General features: G+C 45.6%; 1 protein-coding gene across 5 annotated transcripts in view; it reads right to left on the bottom strand.

Annotated features, from left to right (window-relative positions):
• Positions 1–26202, bottom strand: part of SCUBE2 (signal peptide, CUB domain and EGF like domain containing 2) — a 64614-nt gene extending 38412 nt beyond the window's left edge. The window contains exons 1-8 of one of the 5 annotated variants that reach the window (XM_057748893.1): positions 25934–26202; positions 24620–24742; positions 18418–18543; positions 13929–14063; positions 8935–9060; positions 6311–6427; positions 5489–5578; positions 532–648 (exon numbers count right to left, since the gene is read on the bottom strand). In XM_057748893.1, coding sequence (XP_057604876.1) covers positions 532–648; positions 5489–5578; positions 6311–6427; positions 8935–9060; positions 13929–14063; positions 18418–18543; positions 24620–24742; positions 25934–26066 — 967 coding nt within the window. In that variant the 5' untranslated portion in view covers positions 26067–26202. The remainder of the gene's footprint in view (positions 1–531; positions 649–5488; positions 5579–6310; positions 6428–8934; positions 9061–13928; positions 14064–18417; positions 18544–24619; positions 24743–25933) is intronic. The other 4 variants (XM_057748897.1, XM_057748895.1, XM_057748894.1 and 1 more) reach the window with 4 other exon arrangements.
• Between the last annotated feature and the right edge of the window lie 1065 nt (positions 26203–27267).

The raw sequence follows: 27267 nt of genomic DNA, 5'->3' as shown, positions 1-27267 counted from the left end.
CTCAGTGCTCTTAAATGATTTCTGATACTCAATCTTATCTTTTCTCAGTTTCATCTGGTAACTGGTTATATGCTTTTTTATCACGTTAAAGAATTAAGCCTTTGTACTCTTGCCCGTGAAATACTAGGTCACTGGGGTCTCTATTCATCCGTACGAGTTAATGGTACATTCATTAAGTTCTCTGGATAACAATCTTGGCTGTTATTTACATAATAATCTCTAGGCTGTTATTTATGATATGATGATATTATCTCCTGCAAATGAATGTTTCCTTGAACAACTGCCTTCTTCTAAGGCCACTGCCTGAAATGGATCATTTGATGCTTGCAGAAGCTGACCTTCTCAACAGTTACTGTAATTAAGTTGGTTCTAATTAAGCTTAGTCAATTATAGCCTTCTACTAGCCCAGGGAAGAAAAGCTTCCTTTTGATCAATATGAATCATAAGCAAATCTGGAGTCATTCAGGAGGCAGGGAGGGGAAGAGCTGCCTTTACCCCCACACAGTAGCAGCACGGAGAGGCACAGGCTACCTTTACAGGTCTTCCCATCCAACTGGAGAGTGAATCCGACGGAACAACTACAATGAACACCTGTCGAAGTATCCTTACAGGTGCGATCGCAGCCTCCATTGTTGACGGCACACGTTTCTGTCAAGGAGGTAAGGAAAAGGCAGTTAGCTTCCTAAAGAAGTGCTGACACAGCTGGGAAGAAAGGGAATGGGTGCAGTGTTAATACTTGACAAAAATTCAGGAAAGTCAGGAAGCGTGCGGGGTGCTCATGGTCACACCCCAAGCCTCTGCCACCCACAGACGAGTTAGAGGGAGAACAGGTGCAGGTCCTCCCCACCCCCATCTAAATAAGTGACATCTCCCAAGGAAGCCTGACAGGGTGACAGAGGGGGAAGATGCCTCTGCCAACCTGCCGAACCTTTTTAGTGGCAGATTGGAAGGCATTCAAATCTCCTGTTGATTGACAGCCAGTGACCTGCAAGTATGACCACATCTAGCAGGCTAGATGTGAATGCGGAACAGAGCAAAGGTGGGTGTTCCTTCCTTTATCTTAAACTTTCCCCATTCACTATGTGTAATGGGCAAAGCAAGAGAGGGTAAACATTGCCCACCCCAACCATTCCCTTTCTGCAGACCGATGACTTCCTCCTGGCAACTGCCAAGTAACTCAGATTAGAAGTTTAACTTTCCTTGAAAGGAGAAAGACCTGTCATAGCTACACGAAAAATCAGCCGCAGTTGTCAAGCCATATCCATAGAGATGAGGAACAGCAAGTTAATGGCCTTCTAGTTCTGTATATCATACATTAATTCCAAGAAATACACAAATGTTATTCAACATTCATTCAACTGTTAGCACTTAGGTATCCAGAACTGATAGTAAAAGCCTGTAAAGCCTTGGTGGGGGGCGGGGCGGCAGGAAGGGGGCTAACTTAATTCTGATTAAATATGACAGATAGAACGTGTATGTTCATCTCTGTTTCCTCTCCAAACCTTATTAAAATGAGAGTAAATAAATTTTTTAAAGTATAAATCCTTAAGGACAAGTAAAATAGAAGACGATAGATGAAAGATGTCAAATCTTCTGGAAGTGGCATGTCAACGGAGGAATAGTAACCGGCATAACAGAAGGTTAAACCCTGGCAGCCTGCAGAGGGATGCCAACAAGTGCTCAGCTCATCTGAGCCTCAGAATCCCAGACAGGCTCAGGAGCTGGAGGTACTAAAGTTACTCTAGAGGCAGAGGTGAGGATGGAGTTAAAAATAGGAAGACTGACTGAGAGTCTATATAACAAATAAGCTCCCAGATCCCCATCTTAATACCACAGCCCACAGCGCACAGCACACAGCCCACAGCCCATCCCTATTTGGGCTAAAGCAGATACATTTATTCCCTAGAAAAGTGGGACCAGAGAAGCCCTGGACTCAAGGGCACCAGTAACAGCAGAGGAGGGAGGGAGAGGCGTTGTCAGGTGAAAGTCTATACTGTGAAAAGAGAGATCTCAAACTTTCACTCCCTCTACTCCCCCGCCCCCAGTTCCCAGGACACTGACAGACAACCCTAAATCCCCTCAGCAGGAGATTGAAGGATTCCCCTCCAGCTAAACTCACCTGCCCAAGTGAAAAGACCTATAGATATGAGCATTCAAAGATCTCCACATGAAATGACTAAGCCACTGCCTAGTCACCCAAGCAGAAAGCCCACTAACTGACAGGATATCCAATTGGCTTCTCAATATTTCACTATTAAATATGAAAAGTCAGGCAAGGATCACCAGACATTTCAGGAAAGCCTCTAGTATGAAATATATATGCCAAATCAAACAAAAAAAGGAAAAGGAACCTGGGGGAAACAAAGACAATACAGGGAACAACAGAGAAGTTAGAAAATCTCATCATTAATTTCCTCAGGGAGGGACATGGATGGACCTAGAGACTGTCATACAGAGTGAAGTAAGTCAGAAAGAGGAAAACAAATATCATATATTAACGCAAACATGCAGAATCTAGAAAAGTGGTACAGATCAACTGGTTTGCAAGGCAGAAACTGAGACACAGATGTAGAGAACAAACATATGGACACCAAATGGGGAAAGTGGGGGGTGGGGATGGGATGAATTGCGAGATTGGGATTGCCATATATACATTAATAATAAGAAAAAATATCGAATTGTACACTTTCAATATATGCAGTTTATTAAAAAATATATGCAGTTTATTGTATGTCAATTACATCTCAATAAAAGTTCTAAAAAAAAAAATTTCCTCAGGGAGGGAAGAAAAGCACCCATGAAATAAGAACAGGTTCCTACAACAAAAGACCAAAGTAAAATTCTTGAAAAATTAATATATGAAAGATGGAATTTAAAAATAACCCTATAGAAAGATTAGAAGGAAAAAATGAAAGGTCTCCTAGAAAGTAGAATAAAAATATCAAGAAGAGAAAAAAGAAGAAAATTTGGGGAGCAATCCAGGAGTTACAACAGCCCACTAATAGGAGTTCCAGAGACAAAGACAGAGAAAAGTGAAGAAAGTTACCAAAAGAAAAATACAAGAAAATTTCTCGGAACCAGGGGATGCAAATGTCCGTCTTGAAAAGGCCTACTGAGGGCTCAGTATAACAAGTGGGACAAATCCCATGGGGGGACATTTCATTGTTGTGAAATTTCATATCACCAGGGACAACAAGAAGACCCTGAGAACACCCAGAGAGAAGCTCTCGTAGCTTACATACAAAGAATCAAGAGTAAAAATGACTTAGACTTCTTAAAAGAACACGAATACTCAAAACAATAGAGCACTATTCAAAACTCTGATGGAGGGACTTCCCTGGTGGCACAGTGGTTAAGAATCCGCCTGCCAATGCAGGGGACACGGGTTCAATCCCTGGTCTGGGAAGATCCCACATGTCTTGGAGCAACTAAGCCCATGTGCCACAACTACCAAGCCTGCACTCTAGAGCCCATGAGCCACAACTACTGAGCCCGTGCACCAAAACACCGTACTCTACAACAAGAGAAGCCACCACGATGAGAAGCCCACGCATTGCAAGGAAGAGAAGCCCCCACTTGGCAAATCTAGAGAAAGCCCATCTGCAGTAATGAAGACCCAACGCAGCCAAAAATTAATTAATTAATTAATTAAAAACAAAACTCTGATGGAATATTCTTCCCAACTTTGAATTCTATACTGAGCCAAATTCTCAAAAAGGGTGAAGGTAGACTATAAAGGCATTTTCAGGTGTGCAAAGTTTTTAAAAACCTATAGCTACCCATGTAAACTAACAAAGGGAAGACATGGGATCCACCAAAATAGGAGCATGTGGAAGGGAATTCCCAGGCTGGTGCTCAGGGAAAGGCCAGGATGACAGACATGCAGCTGGCCCGGGATTCAGGCCCCGCTAGAGCAGGGTGGAAGCCTCAGAAGAGACCTTTTTAAGAAGAAAATGGAATTGATAAGTTACCTGCTGTATTTAAACACATTGTAAAGGGTTTTAGAGCTCTGCCAGAAATTTGCAAAAAAAAAAATGGTAAGCGGTACTAGGAAACGAAGCAAACAAAGAAAATATGATCATAGCACATTACATGACTCAGGGGTGAATCATATTTAGATATTCATAATATGTAAACACATATGTTGGTAAATTGTGATAAAAGCATATTAAGGGTATGGGGTGGGGGAATGTGTATGTGTGTTGGGGGAGGGAGACAGAAGGGAGCTATAACGTAGTCTTCTGTGGTAGGAAGTCACAAGCTAATATCTAAAACTGACATATCAAGGGACTTTCCCAGTGGTCCAGTGGTTAAGACTCTGCACGCTCATTGCCGAGGGTGCAGGTTCAATCCTTGGTCGGGGAACTAAGATCCCACAAGCCATGCAGTGAGGCAAAAACAAACCAAAACAAAGCAAAACATAAAAACCTGACCATCAAGAAATAACTGTATATACCTCCCTTTTCAGAACTATGGGGGAGAGGGAGTCTGGAAAAGAAGAAACAACTAGGAAAATTGAACATTGTGGCCTCGGGCAAACGGCAAGTCGTGAGACCAGGAAATGATGTATTGCATGACAAGCTTAACAGCATTAATTAAATTTTTAAGGTTTTTATAGTATTCATATGTACTATTTTAAGGCAATTAAAAATAATAATTTTAATAGGGCAGAAGGGAGCTCAGAAACCTCACCTGCCTGGTAACGAATGGCTGTTTAATATCTTACCTGACTATTAAATCTGGAAGCTATGAAAAGATCAGTTGTGTTTAGGTCAGGCCGAGCATTCTCCAGAATAATAACGTAAAGGATCTGTCGGATTCCCACCCCCACAGCCATCGCTGAATGTCTGCTGTCATCTCTAGCTCCAGCAGACCTGCGGGCAGACCTTCCTGTGTCCCCCAGCCAAGTGCCACTCTTCTCCATTCATCTCTTCTGCCATTAACATGGGCTGAGTCCCAAACAGAAGACACAGCGGACAAAAACCCAGCCAAACTGCCATGCTAAGTAGAGGCTGCCCCAAATGCCTCTCTCGTCATAGTTACTCAGAGTGGCGGGGGGGGTCTGATATGCGCTGACCACCCACTAAGTCCCAGGCAGTGGACTCTGGGTGCTTTTGCATATTATTGTCTCAACTGAGCTTCCTGATAACCCTACGAGGTCAACTGTATTCCATCCATTTTAGAGGAAGACCGGGACACAGTGGCTCGGGACAGTTTGCCCAAGTCTCACCACAAGTCTCAGCAGTGCTGCGACGCTAACCCAGGTATTCTGACAGCTGGGCTGGCGCTTTTCCAGCGACACCAGGGCTCTTGGGTGACTAAGCAAAAGCAATGAGCGGAGAACAGACACACCCTAGCTGGACAGGAGCTGCTGACTGCGGTCCAACTGGTCTGAGGGCACATGGGCCCCAGGTTCAGGCCCGATGCAGTAGGTTGGGGAAGGAGAGGGACAGCGGCAGTGGCGGGGGAGGGGAAGGGAGGCGCCTACCCATGAGCAGCCGCCGTTTCACCCGCTTATCCCCATCTGCCATGGATGTGGCATTGCTCTCCATCACCTCCAGGGCAGCGTCCTCTCGCTCTGCAAGAGATGCAAAGAGCACAGCTCTCAGACTGAATGAGTCCGGTTCTTCATCCCCTTCTGCACGACCACTTCCGCGGAAATCCCAGACATGTGAGCAATGTGAGAAATGTGACTCTGTTCATTCAATAATAATATGTTGTAATGAGGCTCTGTGTTAAACGGCAACAAAAACTTAATAGACATTAAATATGGAAAAGATTTTTTTATGATGTTGTACTGACCAGAGACCTTGGAGGAATGCAAGCGTTAGATTCACTCCAGAACCCTCAGTCCAGGACAAAAAGAATCTTGGACCAGGGAACCTCTGAAATGGGGCTAGCGAAGGACATGCCATGAAGGTCAGGGTAGCATCCGACCAGAAGTATGCAACTCTGGCTCCCACTGATGGCAAAGGCTACCCTGTTATCACAAACAGCTAGCTTTAACTTTGCATCGCCCTGGCCTCTTAGAATGTGTTGTTCCAATCTCCAGAATACCAGCTTCAGGAGCAGCCTAGTCCAGGAGAGGAAAAAGAGTTTTCCAAGGTCTCACAGGGAGAGAGGGGCCCCTATCCCAGGCCTGGACTACTCCCACTGCCACATGTGAGCCAGCATGGGACCTGCTTGAGGGCAAATGCACTGGAAACACCCTGCATCTGGTACTAAACACTATTAATAGTTAGGCTTAGGGTTGGGTCAGGGGTGAGCAGGCTGGGGAAGACCCTAACCCAGTGTTGGGGTCACCATTCACCAAGGCAGCTCCTCCCATCCGAGTGCATCTTGTACTGGGGATGGCAGCTACACTCTGGGCCTTCAGCAGCATCCTCACAGGAGTGCTGGCATCCGCCGTTTCCATGGTTACAGGTCACTAAGAGGAAAATGAATCAATACATAAAGCACTGAGATTTCCACAGCCGGGGCTGTGTTTGCTCCAGAAGAACTCTGATTTTCATTCAGGAAGTATTCGAGCACCTACCGTGTGCCAGGCACCGTGCATAAAAGAGAGAACCTTGACTCGGACCACATCCCTCTCTATATAAACAGGTAGTCACAATAAGACTTGTAGAAATGCTGAATGACAGATTTGAGCAACGTTATATAGAAGGATAAACATGGGAAGGTCGGGGGAGACTTTCACTATTTAAAGGAAATTATACCCAAAGATTCTAAACTACTGCTTTGCTCTCTCACGAGAAGTACTAGGGTGTTTGGAAATGCTATAACACTTGATGTCTGGAACAAACAGACGATATTTAATTTGTATGTATATGTTAGGATTTCTCTCATCAGATTCCATCTGGATTAGTTAGAAGGGAAGGTCATCAGGGGAAAGGATGACTCTTTGCACACAGTTTATGCAACATTAACCAATAATTACAAAGACTATGTATGAACACATTGATGACAAGCCAAAGGCAGGGAAAAGCCAACTACAAAACTATCTATTCATCAAATTCAGCAGCAGTTACCTCTGGCAAAGAAAACGGCAAAGGAAAAGGGGGAAAGGTTGTATGTTTCTTTGGATTATTTAAATTCTTACACAACCATTTTTAATTTCCTAATTTAAAAGAAGTAAAAACATATTTGCGCCATGAGAAAAAACTGTTCTGTAACTATAGCTGTGTAAAAATTGTGTGTGCATATCAACAACTAAATAGGAATATGAAAAAAGCGAAACAACTGATTGTGTGGTGGAAGTCCGAATTTTTTCTTTATTATATCCTCAAGTTTTATAATACCTGAATATAATCTTATAATATTATTTGAGCAGTGATATCTTAAAAACATTGTCAATTTTAAAAAATAAGCTTTCAGGTATTCTACTGGCTCCCAAAAAGCTATACAATGCTGAGAGTTTCACTGCACAGATGAGTCTCCTGTGGAGACCTGGGTCCTCCTTGTGAAGACAGCTGGAGCCAGCCCTGTTTTTAGGGGCACTGTGAGAATGTCGGAACCACTTGTTGGTGATGGTGGCACCGCCCTGGTTTGTCAGGCTGTGAGGCTGCACTCTTGTTTGTGATGGAGACAATGGAGAGAAGTCTCTCACCGGCGAAACTGCCTCCCCATCTCTTAACCACTGAGGTCTACTCACTGTAAACAACCATCCCTAGCAAACTGCAGGCGCCTTCTAGAAGGTCCATGACGTTGGGAAGAGCTCCAAAAGGGAAACCCTCAGTGTTTCCTCTGGCATAGATAGTGGTTTAGGAGCACCTTTAATGGAGCTTGTTTCCTATTATCCATTGGAGCTATTAAGATGCTTCCTCACCATGTGGCAGCTGCGTCTGGACTTTGTACACCATGCATTGACTCATCCATTAAACAAATGTGGGTTGAGCACATCTGGGTGAAGACCAAGAGGCAAAAACAAGACAAGATCCCTGCCTTGGAGGGGCTTGTAGTTGGGGAGACAATCACATAAACACACGGTTCAACCCCAGAGTGCCACATGCTATCACTGAGCAACCAACAGTGCTGTGGGAGCCAAGACACAAACGGGCTGCCTCGTCTGAGGCCATCGGGGAGGGCTTCTGAGGTCGCGTAGCATGGTGATTGGAGCACAAGCCTCACAGTTAGGCAGGCCTCCGTTCAAATCCTACATTTGCCAGGTACTTCCTGTGTGACCCTGTAGATTTACTTCTCCATGATTTTCTCAGCTGAAAATGAGGATAAGAATACTTAGCTCACAGGGTGGTGACTGTAAGAATTCAGTGGAATATGGTACCTCTGTGGACAAGCCTTTGCACATAATTAATGCTCCCCCAAAGTAGCTATTATCTTTATCATTATTAGAAGTTAAGCAGGATATTAAAAACTGAGTGAGAATTCACCAAGCTAGGAAGCGAGGAAGGCTTGGAAAAGCCTTGGAGGCATGAAAGAATGGGGGCTGTTCTCAAAAAGCAAGGAGTTTGGTGTTTGGAGAAAGGAGGCTGATGAGGCTTGTACAAGAAGCAGGAAGTGGGTACCAAAGAGCTGCCAGATGAAGAAATTTGATTTCATTCTGTGGGAACAGAGAGACCTGGCCCACACATTCACACTCCTTACTCCCTAGCATTATTTCCTTCTCACTGGTTCCTTTAGAAACATCATTGCCTGGGACTTCCCTGGTGGTCCAGTGGTTAAGACTCCACACTTCCAATGCAGGGGGCGCAGGTTTGATTCTTAGTTGGGTAACTACGTTCCCACAAGCTGTGCAACCAAAAGAATTTTTTAAAAAAAGAAAAGAAAAGAAAAATCAAGAAACATCATTTCCCTTCCTTACAGGAGACTACCCTCAATATCTCATGGACCTTCCCTGATGTTTCTGATGCTGGGCTGCATAAGACAACCTCTGGGGTAGGATGGTTCCCAGGTGGGTGTGTGCCAGTCTGTACTTACAGATGCAGTCTCTCTGGTTCTTGGCCAGCTCAAAACCAGGCCTGCACTCGCAGGCGACGCTGCCCCGCGGGGCCTCCTTGCAGATGTGACTACAGCCGTGATTCCTATTCATGCAGCTCAGACCCTCTGCAAAATAGCAGCATGCAGCCAGTGACCAGGTTGCACCAGAACCCTGAGCCCAGGAGTGTTGCAAAGGGCTGGGGGATGGGCCACAGACCTGCCTGCCTGGGTGTCCATCAGCCCCATGTTTTAAAAGAATATGTCATTCAAATCAAGCCAGGTCAGTTAACAGAGATACGAAAAATTTCTTATGTCACCCAAGAGATAGGATGCTTCAATTTCCCAAAAGAAGTAGAAGCCCTCCCCATACACTGAAAAGAAAGTACCCACCAGGAGCTCTCTGCTGGGTGTGGAATCAGAGCCTGTGGACCCCCTGGACTTTTCCTCAGACTCTTATCTCTGCCATGTTGTTACCCATGCTGATCAAGAATGTGAAGAGAAAAGGAGAATTTCTCTACAAAAATTGCAGATAGACTGATGAGGATTCCCAACCTTTTCACATATTCTTGAAGATGATTTTCAGAAAATTTCAACCCTCCTCTCTACCCCCACCAAATCCACACTTTGGAGATGACTGTGACAACTGCCTTTTGGCATCACCCCATGAACACCTGCCCAGGGACCTCTCTTATGTGACCACCTTCAGTTTGTCCCTGGGCCCTACCTTAGCAGGCCCGGAGGACAGAGAGAGACCTCATACATGTGGTTTCCTTTAGCTGCTGCAAAATCCTGTTCAGTATACTATAATTTTCATTAGGCCTGATCTTGTAACTGTGGTGGGAAGGGGGTTATTTTCCTGGATGGTTTAACATGCATCCAAACGATGTGGTCATAGTAAAGTAGACAACTGTGTGGTTTGCCAGCCCCATGCCTCTTAATACCAATTCTTTAGGACTCTGCCTCCTCCCAGCACTCTGAAGCAACTGTTATCACACCCAAGAGTATTCTCAAAACCTCTCCTTGGTTTGTACGCCATTAATAAGTACATATTTGTGTGATGCTTCTGTGCATCTGTGCAATGTAACTCTGAAACATCTTTAAGAGTAGGGATTTTGTTCTCATTGATTCTCTGCTAACAAGACATTTTCTAATACTGGATGTGGCACTGTTTTAACACGAGTACAAAAAGTTTTCATTCAACTTCTCCAGGATCCAATACTGTTCTGTATTGTGCACCTAAAACCTTAGCCAATTAGTTCTAATGAAGTCAAAAGTCATTTCTCTCCAATTCTCACCATGGGGCCGTTGATCTGTGCTTAACTGGAATGATTATTTTAATACAAACAGATGTCGTTCCTATTCCAAAAGACAGAGAGCAACAGTTAATACATCCCATATTCTCTTAAAACCATCTTGTTTCTTATCTGACAGTTACGAGCTGTTTGAACTCCAGCACTCAATCTGCTGGAAGTTGCTGGGATTCATTCACCCATACCAAGGGCTGCTGGCAATTAACACAGAAAGAAGCTTGCATGGAGTCAGTGGAAACTCTCTCTTTGCTCTGGCCTGTGATTTCTGAAGGTGTTATTTGCTCCCAGTACCAAGATGGCACAGAAGGTGAGAACTGCCTCCAGAAGCAGTGTCCTGTCCTCCTAGAAAGGCCCAGAAAGCATTACATTTGTTCTTGGATCAGCAGAGCATTTGAAATAACAGGCTCCCTGAGCTCCCAGGGGTAAACATAACAGTGCCCAAGAAAAGGCAACAGTAACACCTGCAAAGTACACTCCTAAACAGGTCAGCTGCTTCTTCCTCTTCTTCTTTTTCATTCTGTTTACAAGTCTGTTAAGACATTTATTTGCAAAGTGACCTTTACCCCCTCAGAGCACTTCATTTACACAAGAAATATTTTGTAAGAACCGAATGCCAGACACCAGGGATACACAAAGAAGTTGCCCCCTGATGTCACATCATATCAAACAAGACCTAAAGTTACCAGGAGACATGAGAGGTTTAAATGGCTCTGGAAATGTTTCAGGGCTTTTTGAGAGGTGACCCTGAAGCTCTTCAGAGTACCCTGACTGAACAAGGCCACTGCTAGGGGAGGTAGATGGATCTGGTCCAAACTGGGAGGCCCATCTACAGTTCTGGCTCCCCCAGAAACTGCCCAGACAGTCTTGTTTAGGGTTGCTAGTTCACCAGGAAGGAAACAGCTCAGAAATGTGAGAAATATCCCATTCTGGTGGTCCCCAGGCTCAGGGTCTCACTGAAGAATATTTCTGGAAACCGAATAAAAATATGCCTTGCAAATAGGTCAAGAAAAAGGGGAAACGGGCTCTTTGACAGCACAGCCCCTTCCTCATGAACCTGACACCTCCCTCACTCCTCTAAAAAGGCAGCAGTGCAAACATCTAAAAATATTCTCAGAGTGGACAAAACAAAAGAGGAATGCTCATTTTGAGAGCCTGAGCTCCCATGAATAGGAACAAAGGCAGGCTGGGCGGTGTGTCTCTCTGCAGCCTACCCCCATTACATGGGTGAAAACACACAGTCTCTTTATCAGAACTTTGGGGTCTCTAAGGATGAAAACAACACAACAGCTTGAGTTTCTCTCAGGATCAGCTATTATGATCCCCTATATTAAAGAACATGTAGTAAATAATTATTAAAAACAACAACTGCAACACTAGAAAATACTAGCTTGCAGTGTTTACCTTTTCAACCATTTTTAGAGTATCAACTAAAATGGGTTTTATAGCCTATTTTAATACAGTGTCTAAGGGTTTAATGTGCACATCAAGGAGGAAATCCTAAAGAAACACAGTTTACAGACGGCTCTATTTGAAGAGTTAAAATCCTAGGATGGAAGGGGGCAACTGCAGACTGCTCCAATCTGCTGGTCCACGCTGCTGTGAATTCACCCAGCGATCAGGTTGAAACACGACAGAAAATCAGAGAGCGCTTCCAGACCACAACTCAAATTCTTGGATTTTGGTTTTTAGCTCCAGACAAATATGCTCATTTTAAATGCTCTTCAGGGGTTCTAAGAATGTCTGAATTGTAGAAAATTTAGAAAACACAGACTGCGGAAAGGAACTGCTCTTGTATTTACTTCTGGTGTGAGGAGGCTCTGTCTGTAATCAGTCCGGTGGGGCTTGTGGGACAGGAGCAAGGGGCTGAGCCACTGCTTTGGAAGAGGGAGGGTAAGAGTGGCTTCGTGAGTGGTGGGACCCATACTGGGGGTGTTCAAGCATCGCTTGACCGCCACCTGAAGAGAAAGCCAGAGTGACTTTCCAGGAAGCAGCTTTAAGCAACCAAAAGGGAGAGGCCCTGAGAGCCAGATCATTCATGCTACCGGCATCTTAATACAGCCTCTGACCAGATGCAGAGCTCATGGAAGAGTCCAGAGAACCCTGGCAGGAAAATGAAAATGAAACCTGACTGCTGCTCAATCAAGGGCCACACCTGCATGAGATAAGAGATCGGCCTGATTAGAGTCAGAGTCTATGACTTCCCAGCTCACATACTGACAATGAGCAGCCCGGGGGGGAAGAACACCCCACTCCCCATTTCTCTGACCCTTCTTCGCAGTCCCCAAACAAGCCTCAGGGATAAGGAAGGGGCCATCGTTCTTGGAAAATGAGGCAAAAATCATCTTCCACAAAGAAACCCTTGAAAAATCACTAAAACCACCATGAGTAAAACAACAAATCTAGGACTTCCTAGCTGGCGCAGTGGTTAAGAATCTACCTGCCAATGCAGGGGACACAGGTTCGAGACCTGCTCTGGGAAGATTCCGCATGCAACAGAGCAACTAAGCCCGTGAGCCACAACTATGGAGCCTGTGCTCTAGAGCCCGTGAAGCACAACTATTGAGCCTATGTGTGGCAACTACTGAAGCCCACGTGCCTAGGGCCCACGCTCCACAACAAGAGAAGCCACTACAATGAGAAGCCCACACACCACAATGAAGAGTAGCCCCCACTCTCAGCAACTAGAGAGAGCCCATGTGCAGCAACAAAGACCCAACGCAGCCAATAAATAAATAAAATAAATAAATTAAAACAAACAAAAAGCAACAAGTTGATTAAATAGTAGAAGAACTGAAAATCACCTCATTCTTAAGTTATGAGAATGACTAAGCAGCACATGACAATGGAGTTAATAGTCTAGTATTTGGGGCACTTCCCTTAAAAACAGGCACAGGCAATCTCGGGAGACATACAGCCATCAAAATGTGGTTCTTTGGCTTTAGAAAGAGCAGAGAAGAATTGAAAGCACATCACTGAGTTCAAAGTGGTTGACTGGCCACAAGTACTTAATGCCTGTACCTCCTCAGAATCCACTGAGCTAATCGAAGAATAAAGTAGATATAAACTCAAAGCAGAGAGAATGAAAGCCATCAGAGGAGAAGGGTTTTCTGGAAATTTATGGAGGAATAGTAAATGACAACATGGGTGAAGGAAACCATAGCATAGAGACCCCCAGTCTGGGGAAGAGTCCACCTGCCCCCTGGAATCCCAGAGGCTCAGAGTTCAAAAATGCAAAATACAGAAAATGCCATGTCTAGTCAGGGCTGAAAACAGGGCAATTCATTGAGTCACCGAAGGAAGGCTTCAGCCCCCTGCCTCCCCACCCAGAGCTTGGAGCAGGCTCACACGTGGTGCTGTGGTTTGCAGCACCTTTTTGAAAAACTTGGCAAATCATCCATTGCATTTCTCCTGAGACATCTAGTCATGTTTGAAATGAGCTCTATTCAGAGATTAGAATCAGAGAATGTGAGAGTTTGAAGAGACCTCAGAGCTCACCTAGCCCAACCCACTTACTCTGCAGGGTGAGGAAGGTGAAGCTAAAATGACTTGCCCACTTGTCCTCAGGTCTCCCGACGTTCTATACCCAGTGCTTCCCCTCTAGAGTCCCTGAGGGTGGGGGGGATCCTCAGATGTGACTCTGCCCCACCCCACCCCCTCCCCCCGCCCACAGCTGCGCAGAGGTACCTTCTGAGCGGTGAATGCACGTGTGCTGGTTGTCACTCAGGAAAAACCCCTCCTTGCAGCGGCACTCGTAGCTCCCCATGAGGTTGACACAGGTGTGCTGGCAGCCGCCGTTGTTCTCCAGGCACTCGTCCACATCTGGAGGGGGAGAAGGCTCAGCCTTTGCTTTCATGACTGTTTCACACACTGGACCCCCCTCCCCGGCCTGCCCGGCAGCTCGGGGTCTCCGACTAAGTAGAGACAAGGTCCCTCTTCAGGTCCTTGCATCACAGAAGCTCTCAGAACTGAAGCCACTGGGGCTGCAGGTAACTAACCCAGCTCTCGTGGGTCTAGAGCTCCCTTAAACGGGCCCTCCACCTGGACAAAGATAATTAGTTCGGTAAGTATTTATTGAACACCTACTCTTTCCAAAGCACAGTGCCAGAGAAGACAGTAAAATACAGGTGAGTAAGATCGAATTCCTTTGCTCTAGGAGCATCCCCTTCAGCAGAGGGAAAGAGACAAGTGTACAAGTAATTGTGAGATAAGGTAAATGGTGGTACAAAGGAAAGAGGTCACATCTGGCTATGGCTATCAGGATGGTTCTATAGGAAAGCTGATGAAGGATGAGCCCTGCAGGGTTTCTTCAGTTATAAATCAGGAGAAGGCATTTTAGGCAGGAGAAAGGGTGTGAGCATAGCATGAAGGCTGGGGGACATGGAGTATGTTCAGATAACGGTGGGTCATTCAGTTTGGCTGCAGGTAAGTTACTGAAGACAGAGCTAGGAAGACAGACTGGGCCACACTGCAGAGGACCTTGAATAGCAGGCAAAGAAGTTCCTACTTCATCTGAGACGTAATTAGGAACCCCTGGAGCAGGGTGACACGGTCAGTCCCTTGTGTTGGGAAGAATAAGGCAGCAACTGAGGGAAGGACACAAGGAAGGGGAAGAACTGAAAGCCTGGAAATCCAGCTTCACACGTGTTTCTGAAATAGCCATGGCTGGCACTACTGGGGGACCGGACCTGAGGCCTGGCAGTCAGGATGCCTAGGATGGAAGAAATGGGCACTGTGGACAAGATGCCATGTGGACATGGGGTGAGGTGGCTGAGAAACATGGGGAAGACCAGTGCCGGGTACAGAACTGGGGGTGGAGAAGTGGTTGGTCCCTAGCAGGGCACGGAGGTGATACGTGTGAGATGCTGACACTCAGGACTAAGTCCAACAGGCTGTGGGAAACCTGAGCCTGGTGTGAAGACAGCTTTGAAAACCCCTTACTTGTGGTGTCCTGATAAAGTGGTGGATGCAGATGAGAAAGTCAAAGGCAGGAGTGTAGGAAGGGAGAGAAGGGGAGAGAAAGGAGATGGCCAGAGGAAGAATTTGGAGAACACTAGGGGTAGCAGGAGGAGACAGCAGGAGCCCCAGAAAAGGAGCCATCAACAGGGGGGCCGGGAGGGAGCCTTGCCCCAGGGCTATGCCCCCAGGGCGAGGTTAGGGGACTTTCTTTCCACTGTGTCACATACTACCCTGTGCACGGCTCCATCAGTACACTTACCACAATGCATTCTCGAAATCTTATTTTTTTTAATTTGTACCTTTTGACTCCTCAAAAGCTCTCACTTATCCATCTCCAGCAGACTGCACACTCCTTGAGGACAGAGATTTTTGTGTTATTTAGCATAGCCCTGGAGCCTGCAGGCATATATTAACTCTTCAATGCATGAATAAACAAGCTAGGAGAGCACAGCATCATCAGAGCTAAAGAAGAGGAAAAGTCCAGAAAAATCTCAAACATGACAGAAGCTCGAGGAGAAGGCTGATATAAAAGCAAATTATTTTCTCCAGCCCTGATTTTCCATGTGCCTATCACTAGCTCCTAGGGGCATCCATAATAAGAACATTCACATTTAAATATCTGTTATCTGGTTTCAAGCTTCAGATCTTACAGTCATTCCTCCTCCCACACTACCCAGCAGATGCCTTTCTAAACTGATGGGACGTAAGCCATCCCCTGAAGCCTAACAAACTTGCCCTTCTCTGTGCCAAAGGGTGAAGGGAGCACATTCCAGAGGGTGAGATGCACTGGAACACACCTGGCCCCACTGTTCCACAGCGAGGACTGGGGTGAGCTGGAGAAATCTGTTTCCCTGAAAACCAAATCCTGGCCTGGTTCTAAGTAAAGGTGTGCTCCCCTGTGAGCTGCCCCACCCCACCCCATGTTTAACCCACTATTCTTTTTCTCCAAAGCAATTAGAAATGTATCAAGTTGGGTGATGCACTCTGATTGAATTAATACAAAAGTTCACAGGCACAAATGTGTATTACTAGGCTGGTGAGTTTCTGCAGGCCTTAAAACAGTGTTTCACCAACCTTGGCTGCATGTTAGAACCAGATCCCACCTTCTGAGACACTGATCTAGCTAGCCTTGGATGAGACCTGGACAGTGGTGTCTTCTTAAACTTCTCAAGTGATGTTGATGTGCTATAGGACCTAGTAGCTATGCTGTGCTCCCAGACATTCAATAAACAGAAACCCAGTTCAGGTGGAGTGAGCTATGTGGAAGAGCTGCATTTTGTTTTTCAGGCTCACAGGTATCCAGGATCTCGGAGCACTCTGGGTCGAATGCCAGAGCTAAGTGGTGTCTGAACTCTGCGTATCCTGCCCAATATACTGGCGGCTAACGTGCAGTCGGGGGACAGAGGAGAGGTAAGGGTCATCCCCGAGAGCACAGGAAACTGCCGCTCTTAAAAAATTTTGGCTCTGAGCTCCTTTCTTGTCACAAAATGCTTCTGCTCTTTCAAGTCCAAATGGCAGAGAAGTCTCTACGTGTGCCGGTCCTGCTCTTCTCAATGTACCACTGTATTTTCTCCTGCCTTCCTTTCCATAGAATCCTTAGCCCCTTTAGATATACTCAGTGGATACTCAGGGTTTTTCTGCAAGGCAGACCCCTGCTACCAAACCCTTAAAAAATACCCCAAAGAGGGAAACTGGAGATAGTCTGCTGAAATATCTGTCTTAGCAGCCAGGCAAGAAAGGACTTGGGGCCTCAGGATTTTTGAGCAGGCCTTTACTGCAAACCACCCCACCCAACCTGGCCCAGGTCCTTAACTCTTGGACGGCTCCACCTGTTGTTCTTAGGAGGCTCATACTTCCCCCAGGCTGTGGGTTTGGGCACAACTGTGATGACTGGGTCTTCCATCAACTACAAATCCTCAAAATGCCATTGTTGGCTAATCAAAGGGAAATGCGTGATTTCCCCCAGAACATGGTTTAAAAAAAAAAACAACCAAAAACGTACTGTATCCTTCTCAACAAATTACACCCTAAAAGTGATTTCTTTCTTTTTTTTTTAAAGTTTTTAATGAATCCCAATTTATTGCCGCTCTCAGGATAACTAACCAATCAATTCTTCCTGATAGCTGCAGGCTTAGACGGCTAAGTGGTCCAATCATGTTTGACCTCTCACACAGGGCATAGACAGGAAGGGACAGAGTCTACATCAGGATGGGGCTCCAGGTGATAGGATAAAGGTCATATCAGGGCTTAGTCCCAGATACTCTCCTTCCCCAACACTAAAAATACAAGTTCTGCCTGAACTCACTTAGTGACTTTTATGCTGATCTCAAAGCGTTTGACCAAGTGGCCATTCCCACTGCACAGCAAGGGAGCATCTGAATAGCTGTTCCCACAGAGCCAGGGCCTGGTTCAAGTTGTTCCTTGGTTAGCCAAGTGGACATAAGTGGGTCAACCACATGAAGAATCATCAGTGTCAAAGGAATCTAATGCCATCTGGGTCCCATGTCCTTCTGTACCACTGCTAACAGCAGTCTTAAAGTTCAAACAGATCACAAACACTTGCCTTCCAGGTGTGCTGCATCTTCTAAGATTATCCAACATTCAACTCTATCCAACTGCTTGCTATTTTTAAATTCTGTTTTATTCCTGGCATAAGGAACCAATGTAAACAATGCTCTTTGCAGTCCCTAACACAGAGACTGAAACTCAATACAGATGTTTCTGGTTTGTGGAACACTAAGAGGATGTTAATGGAAGGTTTCTATTTGAATTTCTCTCTCTTTTAAGAAAAAAGAGGGGGGTCTACCTGGCTGAGATCCAAGCACACATGTGGAATCTTCAGGACAAGTAGTTTTACATGATTCTGGAATAGAGACACTTACAGGATTGAAGAAATGGTTATAGATCAAGACCCTTTGAACACAAGACCAAAGATCTTAACGGTAACAAGTCAATGCCAGAAAGTCAATAAGTAGTAATGACAAAGTCCACCTACCTCCTTGGACTAATGGAAGATTTATGTTATGAATGATCACATAAAAATTAAAATACTTAACCTGGTCTTCTATCAGGGAGTGTGATTTCTAGGGAGCCAGCAAACACAAGTCTCTGATCCCATTTTTCTTTTAATGAGTATGTCTTTGTCAAAGAATAGAAAGGGGTGGGAGTGCAGGAAAGTAGGGAGAGGAGAATTTCCATTTCCAATCATTTTCCTTACCAAGACAATTATGACCATCATGAGCCAACATGAAGCCATCAAAACAAGTGCAGCGGTAATTGCCGGGAATGTTCAAACAGTCATGGACACAGCCTCCATTGAGTTCATTTTCACATTCATCAATATCTGAGGAGTAAAACAGAAGTAAACCACACAGGCCCTATTTCTTTAGGGTGGAGAAATATGTATTTACCTTTTAACCAGCCATCCCACATCTAGGAATCTTCAACCATAGTAAAATAAATACGCATAAGGTTATTCACTGTAGCATTTGTAATTACAAAATACTGGAAACCACCTAAATGCCTATGCACAGCAAGTAATTGAAGAATTAAGGTACAGTTCCTTGGTGGAATACTATGCAGCTATTAAAAAGAAACAATTGCAAAGATCTCTATGAACTGATTTGGAGTGATTTCTAGAATATACTAATAAGCAAAAAAAATTCAAAACGCAGAAGAGTATCTGTAGTATGCTATCTTTATGTAAAAAAATAAGGAGATATAAACACACATACGAAATTTCAGAATGCTTTTTTTGCAGAACTTAAAATTTATATGGAAATGCAAAAGACTCAGAAGAGCAAAAACAATTTTGAAAAAGGCGAACGGATTTGGAGGATTTTCACTTACTATATAGCTACAGTTATCAAGACAGTGTGTAGTACAGGCATAGAGCCAGACAGATCACTGGAACAGAATCAAGAGTCCAGAAATAAACCCTTATATTTATGGTCACTTGATTTTAGACAAAAGTGCTAAGGCAATTTATTGGGAGAAATGATAGTCTTTTTAACAAATGGTGCTGAGACCATTGGGTATTCATATGCAAAAAAGATTGATTTTAGGCCCTTAACTCACACCATACACAAAAATGACAAAATGCATCAGAGACCTGAATATAAGCGCTAAAACTAGAAAGCTTTTAAGAGAAAATATAAAGCTTTTACGAAAATATCTTTTAGACTTTGGGTTAGGTAAAAAGTTTTTAGATATAACACCAGATACAACACCAAACACACAATCTGTAAATTTAAAAATTAATAAATTGGACTTTGTGAAAATTTAAAACTTTTGGACTTCAAAAGACATCACTAAGAAAATGAAGAGAAGCCACAAATTGGCAGAAAATATTTGCAAATCACGTATCTTATAAAGGACTTATAAAAGAACTCTTACAATTCAATAAGACAGACAACCCAACTGTAGAATGGGCAAGAGATTTGAACAGACATTTTACCAAGACAATATGCTAATGGCTAATAAGCACATGAAAAAAAAGTACATCATTAATTATTTGAGAAATTTAAATTATAATCACAATGAGATAGCATTTCACACTCCCTAGAACAGGTATAATAAAAAAGACAGACAATGACAAATGTTGGCAAGGATGTAGAGAAATAGGAATCCTCACACATTGCTGATGGTAATATAAGATGGCATAGTCACTCTGGAAAGTTCCCTGGCAGTTCCTTAAAAGGTTAAACACAAATTTACCATATGACCCAGAAATTCTACTCCTAGGTATATATCCAAGAGAAATGCAAAATCATGCCTACACAAAGACTTGCAGGTGCATATTCATAACAACATTTTTATTTATAATAGCCCCAAAGTAGAAACAACACAAATGTCCACGAAATACTAATTAACAATAAAAAGGAATGAAATATCAGTACAGGATACGACATGGATGAACCTCAAAAAAATTATGCTAAGCAAAAGAAGCCAAACACAAAAGACCACATGTTGTATGATTCCATTTATATGAAATGTCCAGAAAAGGTAAATCTACAGACAGGAAATAGATTAGTGGTTACCTGGAGCTGGAACTGGGAACAAGGATCTTCCTGAGATGAGGAAAATGCTTGAAAACTCTATTATGTGATGATTACACAACTCAACTAATTTACCCAAAATCATTGATTTGTACACTTAGAATTGATGAATTTTATGATATGTAAATCATAACTCAGTAAAGTATGTAAAAAAGAAAATACATATTTAGCTGCTTATTTGTGCAAAAGAAATACAGGAAGGATAAACCAGAAGCTACAGAGATTGGTGACTCGCAGTGTGTGGGAGAAGGGGTGGCAATAAGGAGGAATGGAAACAGGAAAGGAACAGGAGGAGAGATTAACACTTCTCTGAGTTTCTCAGCAGCTTTGACTCAGAGCCATGGTGATGTTTTACACACACATGCATCAACCAGGAAACAGGGGTAGGGGTGAGGAGAGGGATAAAAAAAATGGAATACAGAGAGAAACAAATGAACCTAACTGTATTATAAATGAACCACACAACCACACTGAAGGGGACAGGGAAGAAAAGTACTAGCCTAAGTATGTCTGAAAAATAATATCTTGACTGGTTGTTATAAGGCTAAAAACAAAAATAGTTGTACACAAATACTGTACCCTAATTATTAAATCTATTTTATTCCCAGGACTGTGGAGTGGTAATTCTGTAAATACTTTATGCTTATACTGGGATTGAACAAACAGGTACATACATCGCAGATGATGAGAGCCAGGTTTCTCATTGTTGGAGAAAGAAGTTATGAATAAGCCGAGAGGGAAGTGAGAATGAATACTGTGATATTGCTTTGGAATCTGAAGTATCAGTGTAACTCACTGTTTTTAATATATATAGAAATGGATAGATATAAGGAATAAATATAGATAAGTGCATATGTGTGGGTTAGTATATATACATATGTTTCCTAGCTCTGTCCACTGACAGAGCCTAGGAGGAATGACAACCCAGTAACAATGAAAACACCACGCATCCAGATCTTGGTTCCTATACACCATTTTCCAATAAAAGGAAAACCAGTGCTCCCTGGAGCAGTGGTTGATTCCAGGGCTAGGGAAGGGAAATGCAGGTTGAGGCTGGAGCATTTTATGGTACTAGAAAATTAGGAATTTCTCAATAAAGGATGGGGGAATGTCGACAGGATACAGGAGGTACCACGTGAAGGAGCTCCCAATGGCTAAAGCTGGAACAACTTGAGCCAATAATAAATAACTATATAATTAAATAAATACCCATGAATCCATACTGGCATAAATACATAAACACATAAATCAGTGAATAAATAAATGGTGGAGAAGGGAAAGATCTTCCTTAGAGAAGAATGCCAATTAACAGATGTATAAGGATCTAGAGAAATACAAAATTACTAAGAGTCGCATATCACAGTAATAACTGTTGTAGGCAAGATCCACCGTTGGATGCTAAAATCAGCATAGGCTGAAAATATCTGCCCCAAGATATGCATATCTATTGAAAGGGAAAAAATTGTAACTTTATAGTAGAGAAACCCAGAATACACCATTTTAACCAGGTGATCAAGATTAACATCACCTGTAGTGGGAATGTTGACATCATGTGCCCCAGATGTGATGCACTGAAAAGCACACAATAGCACTTCTGTAGCAGCCTTGCTCAAAGCTTCACTTTTGTATTACTACAAACCCATAACCTCAATTTTATCATGAGAAGACACAGGACATTCTATTATCGTGCCAGTTCCTACCATACCACTTCTCATCATGTGAAAACATAAGGCTGACAAAAGAACTGAACAGTACTCATCAACGTGTCACTGTCATGAAAGACCAGGAAAGACTGAGGAACTGTCACAGACTGGAGGAGACAAAGGAGACAACAGTTAAATGGAATGTGGAACTCTGAGTTGGATTCTGGAAGAAAAAAAATAGAACATTAGGACAAAACTGGTGACGTTTGAGTAAGTGTATAATTTAGTTAATAATATCGTGCCAAAGTTAATTTCCTGGTTTTGATACTGCACTATGGTTATATAAGCTGTTAACATATAGGGTAAGATAAGTGACAGACATATATGAAGAATTCTGCACTTTTTTGCAAATTTTCTGAAGTCTGAAATTATTTCAAAATAAAAAGTTAAAAAAAAAAATACAAAGGCCAAGTCTAGTTTCATCCCTGTTAAACCCGATTCAGTTCTTTAAACTGAGAAATAAGGACCATATAATGAATACTGATGGCTGAAATATCTCCTCCCCAAAGTCTGGGATATAAGCTAAGATCATGTAGAATAAAACATCATTTACCTAAAGCCACTTCTGAATCACATTATTTTAAAAAATACTTATTCAGGGCCCGTACTTTCATTTTTCCAACATTTTGGTGGAAGAAATTGATGGAGGATAAAATTCTGCTCACTCTGAGCAAACCAGTTCCCATCCTTGAACTTAAAGGTGATAATCACAACACAAATGATGCCACAGATTGGACGCAATAGGCTTAAAAACTAATAAGCCAGGAAATACACATAAAAGAGTTACATCTTTGAATATCTATATTTCTGAATCTTTACAATCCCTATTTTCTTCCTTTTCCTTCTTGGAAGAAAGTTTCCACTTCTGGATCCCTGTACCGAGAAATCCAAACTAAACAGGGACATCCTTACTCACTAGGTTTATAAATAGTACAAGTACTCAAAAGATTCAATCTTTCCTGTCTTGAGGGAGAATATATGCTTCCTGTTAGCAGTGATTACCTATGGATAAAAGAAGAGGAAGGTCTTTACTCTTCTATTTTACACGTTTTTGTATTGTATCGTATTGTATTGTACTGACCTTCTATAACAATAATCACATATTATTTTAAAACCAATTTAAAGGTATAAAAGCAGTGATGCTAATCATTAATTATTTTAAACTAAATAGTAGACTTTTTACTCTACACTGTTAGCAATTCAATTTTATTTGTGATAAGCCAATCCCAACAGCTAAGAATAACCAAATTCTTGCCACTTGTCATTCAACATCATTTACTAAATATGTACTTTATCCAAAAGAAACTTTGGCATGGTTTCTACCCCCAGAGAGCATACAGTGACCGGAGGTCACAGTGAAAAAGTGAACATTTTTTCCCCAAGCAGGGTTCCAACATGTGTGAATTCCAGTACTGTAAATAGAATATTTAATACGGTGAGGATGTGGTATGGAGGAACTGGCAGAGAGATGTTTCAGAGAGAGGTAGTCTTTTGGCCTCCCATCATGTAGGGCAGATAGAGAGACACAGAGAGAGAGAGAGAGAGAGAGAGAGAGAGAGAGAGAGAGAGAGAGAGATGGCTGGCTGTCTCTGGGAAAACATGCCTGAAGAAACAGAACTTGCTGCGAACCTGACCAGAAGCGTGTCTTCTCTGATGGGAGAGGCAGGAGTTTTGCTCCTTGCGCACAAAGGAGACTATAAATGTATTAGGATTTCTCACCCAACCAAAGAGGGACACCAGGAGGCTGAGTGAACAGGAGAGATGTGGGGCCAGGGACAGAGCTAGAGTGGGGATCTGACTTTCTTTCACCTGCTAGCTAACTGTGTGATCGTGCCCACAGTCCCTTTCCAGATTCCCCTGAGCCTCAGTGTCCCCATCAGTAACATGAAGGATAGGATTGGCTCAGAGCTCCCTGAAGAGCCCTGCCAGCTCCAACGTGCCACAATTTCCATCCCCTGAGCAGCCTCTTCCTATGAGAGTCCAGTCTGTGGCTAGTTCTCAACATCAGAGTTCCTGACACTGAGCTAATCCCCAGTGGCCAAGAACACAAAATGGCAGAGTCCAGACTTCAGGCTCCCAGATATGGAGCTCTAAAGGCTTAAAATATCTCTCTGTACACATCTTTCCAGGGCCAACTTGTAGCTCCAAATGAGGCGGGCTCCCAGTGCAGCTCTAAAGCTTGGCAGGTCACAACACCAAACCGCCCAAAGTCATGGACAAGATGGAGCCACCAGAGCCTCAGGGGAGGGCAGGACTCTGGCACTCAGACTTCAGAGAAAGGGTGCTGCCCAGGGAGGCGCAGAATCAGCCCTGCTCTGGCAAGCATGGCTCTCTTGATCAACATGGCTGTTGACGTTCTGCCCCCAAACTGAATGGGACCAAAAGATACTACAGCGCCTCTTCTCCTTTGCAGAAGCTAGACAAAAGGACATTTCAGAGAAATGTATAATCAGCCAGAGAAAACTGTATGATCTCCTGATGTCCCCTGCTTTTTAAGGATCTGAAATGCATTTCAGAGAGTGGGTGATGTGGCCTGGGGCAGGGGGGAAGGGAGGGAGTGTAGAAGCACTTTTACCAGCATGAGTGGCCACAACAAAAGCTGAAGAGGTGGGGCGCTTCCCCTGCTGGCCCACCCACTGCTGGTCCCCGAGTCACTTACCCTCACACTGCCTGCCCTCCCCTTGGTAGCCAGGCCTGCAGGAGCACTTGTAGGAGGTGGGTGTGTTCTGACACAGGGCATTGGTGTGGCAGTCATCTAGCCCCTGGGCACACTCGTCCACATCTGCAAAAGAGCACAGCAGCTCCTGGTATGGTGCCCCAAGCCCTGGCGACCTGGCCTTGGCCCCTCTCTAGCATCGTCTCCCACCAGCCTACCCCACTCCATCCCTCACCAGTTAAACTGCTTGGGAGTCCCTGGGATGAACTGTACCATTTTCAGGCCCCTGTTTCCAGGCACAGCCTGTTCCCTCTGACTGCGATACCCTCTCTACAGGCCTTCAAGACTCAGCTCAGATCCACCTCCTCTAGGAAGCCTGCCAGGACCCCAGAGTGTAAGTGAGGCGTCCCCCAGGATGTGCTCACATATTACATTGTCACTGATTCCCTGCCTGTCTCCCTATCTAGATGGTGTCTTGATTACAGATTGGGTCTGTGTCCCTGAGGCCAAGCACAGTGCATGGCACATGAGTCGGCGATGGTAAAGGCCTGCTGAAGGAAAGATCAAGCTGGCAAAAACGCTTTGGAAACCGAACAGTGTCTGTCAGCTTTCTCGGGGTTTGGGGTATGGGGAGGAAGCTTGCCCTTGCCTCTGACCGCATCATCCTGAAGCCTCAGACCATGCAGAGAGGTAATGGTGCCCCCACCCCTGGACCCCTTCACCGCTGCCCACCCTGTCAACCTGGAAACCAGCCTTGGCAGAAGCGTTTCCTTGGCTGATACCCCCCAGGATGTTCATTAAAAACAAAAGAGTTTTGAAAGTATAGCAAGTCCAGTTAGCGCACAACGGGTATTCCCAGATTCTCACACAGCAGCTGTTCCACAGATAGAAAAATCCTGCAGCCGACCCTGAAGTCCACGGGAGAACTTCTCGGCCCCAGAAGAAAGCAGCGTGGCTGCCAGGGAGCTCACGACGCACCGCGGCCGGAGCCCTCCGTTTCCCCACCTCCGCAAGGAGACTCCAAAGCCCCGCTCCCGGCTCAGCCCGCGCGAGTCTGAGCAGCAGGCGCTCCCCGGGGACCGGAGCAGGACCTGTCATCTGCCCCGGGTCCGAGGCCGGGCCGCGCACTCAGGCCCCGGGCCTCTGGCTGGCGCGGCGGCGGCGCCTCGGCCCGGCCGGCGGGTGGGGCCCCAGGGGCACGGGGGCCACGCGGAGCTCCGCGGTCGGGCCCGGGCGCCCCCGAGAGGGGACCGGGAGCCCTTCCCGACGCCCGCGCCGCCCGCCGTGCCAGGTGCGCCCCCGCGGCCGGACACTCACCCTCTGGCGGCCCCGCGGCGCGGTCCCGACCGGGCGGGACGGCCGCCGCCAGGAGCAGCGGCGGCAGCAGCAGCAGCGGCAGCGGCGGCAGTGCCCGGGCCGCCCCCGGGCGGCCACGGCCCGCGACCCCCATGGAAGGCGCGGCGGCTGCGGGCAGAGGCGGTGCAGCGCGGGCGGCGAGCGCGGCGGCGGCGGCGGCTCCGGGAGGTGTGTGCGGGCGCCCAGCGCGCCGCGCTCCGACACCCCCGGCCCGGCCCCGCCCGGCCCCCGGGCCCCGGCCTCATTTTCACACGGTCCTCCCCGGGCCGCCCCTCCCGGCCCCCTCCCTTCCCCCTCCCGGCCCGGGCGGAGGGGGCGCGGCTGCGGCGGCCCGAGGGCGGCTGTCAGCCTGGCGGGGGCGGGCCGGGCGGGCCGCGAGTCCCCCGCGCAGGCCCCTGACCCAAGCCCGCCTCTCCCGCACGGCCGCCGCGCTCCGCGCGTTGCGGCGTCCTCCAGCTTGACCCGGCCCCTCTGGTGAGGACAAACAGCGCTTCTAGCCTGAAATATTGGGACGCGGGGTACCCAGAAAGTGTCCCGTGTAGCTCAGAGTCCTGTGGTCCCCAAACCCCAAAACCACCTACGGGGCTTACCCACCTCTCCACTGAGGAGGGGGATGTGGATGGAATGAAGGTGATTCTGCACGCTTCGGATCCTCAGGAGAACTCAGTGGAGAGCGTGGCTGCAGCTTCTCTGCTCACCTCCGCACACGCTCTGTCTGCACCCTTCTCCATTCTGCCCAACCCAGGCCTTCTCTGATCTCCTGCCCCAGAGTCCTGGTAGGACAGTGGCCCACTTGTCCCCTCGGGGCACTGCTGAGGCTGTCCCTCCCTGGCACACGGCTGGGCCCAGAATCACAACAGAAAGTGTTCATTTCACTGAAAACCGGTTAGATGTATCTTCAGAGCAGCCTAAAGGTGAACGGAAAGGGGGCCAGAAGGTCAAGGGTGAGCACCAGGGACAAGACACAGCCTGGATACAGCATGGGCACAGGTGGTATCTACGACCACCTGAACTCATAAACATCAGGTCTGGCCAGCTGCAGATACAGGCAGTGCTTGTCCCCTGGCCCTCCAAGCAAGACATCCTCATGAGGGAACACACCTGCACAGGGCCTTCCCACACCACCCTAGGCACGGGTGACTGGCGCCCACCACGAGCAGCCTCAGCATCGCTCTAGGAACGAAGGTAGCAGCAATTCCCAGATGCAACAAAACACCACACTCAGGGGTTTTAACGTTCTTTGAGCATCTCTATATTTATTAAATTTTCTCCTGTGAATATACACGCACACACGT

Source organism: Hippopotamus amphibius, chromosome 9, assembly GCF_030028045.1.
Source record: "Hippopotamus amphibius kiboko isolate mHipAmp2 chromosome 9, mHipAmp2.hap2, whole genome shotgun sequence".
In the NCBI taxonomy this organism is placed as follows: Eukaryota; Metazoa; Chordata; class Mammalia; order Artiodactyla; family Hippopotamidae; genus Hippopotamus; species Hippopotamus amphibius.
This window is presented reverse-complemented; position numbering and strand designations above follow the sequence as displayed.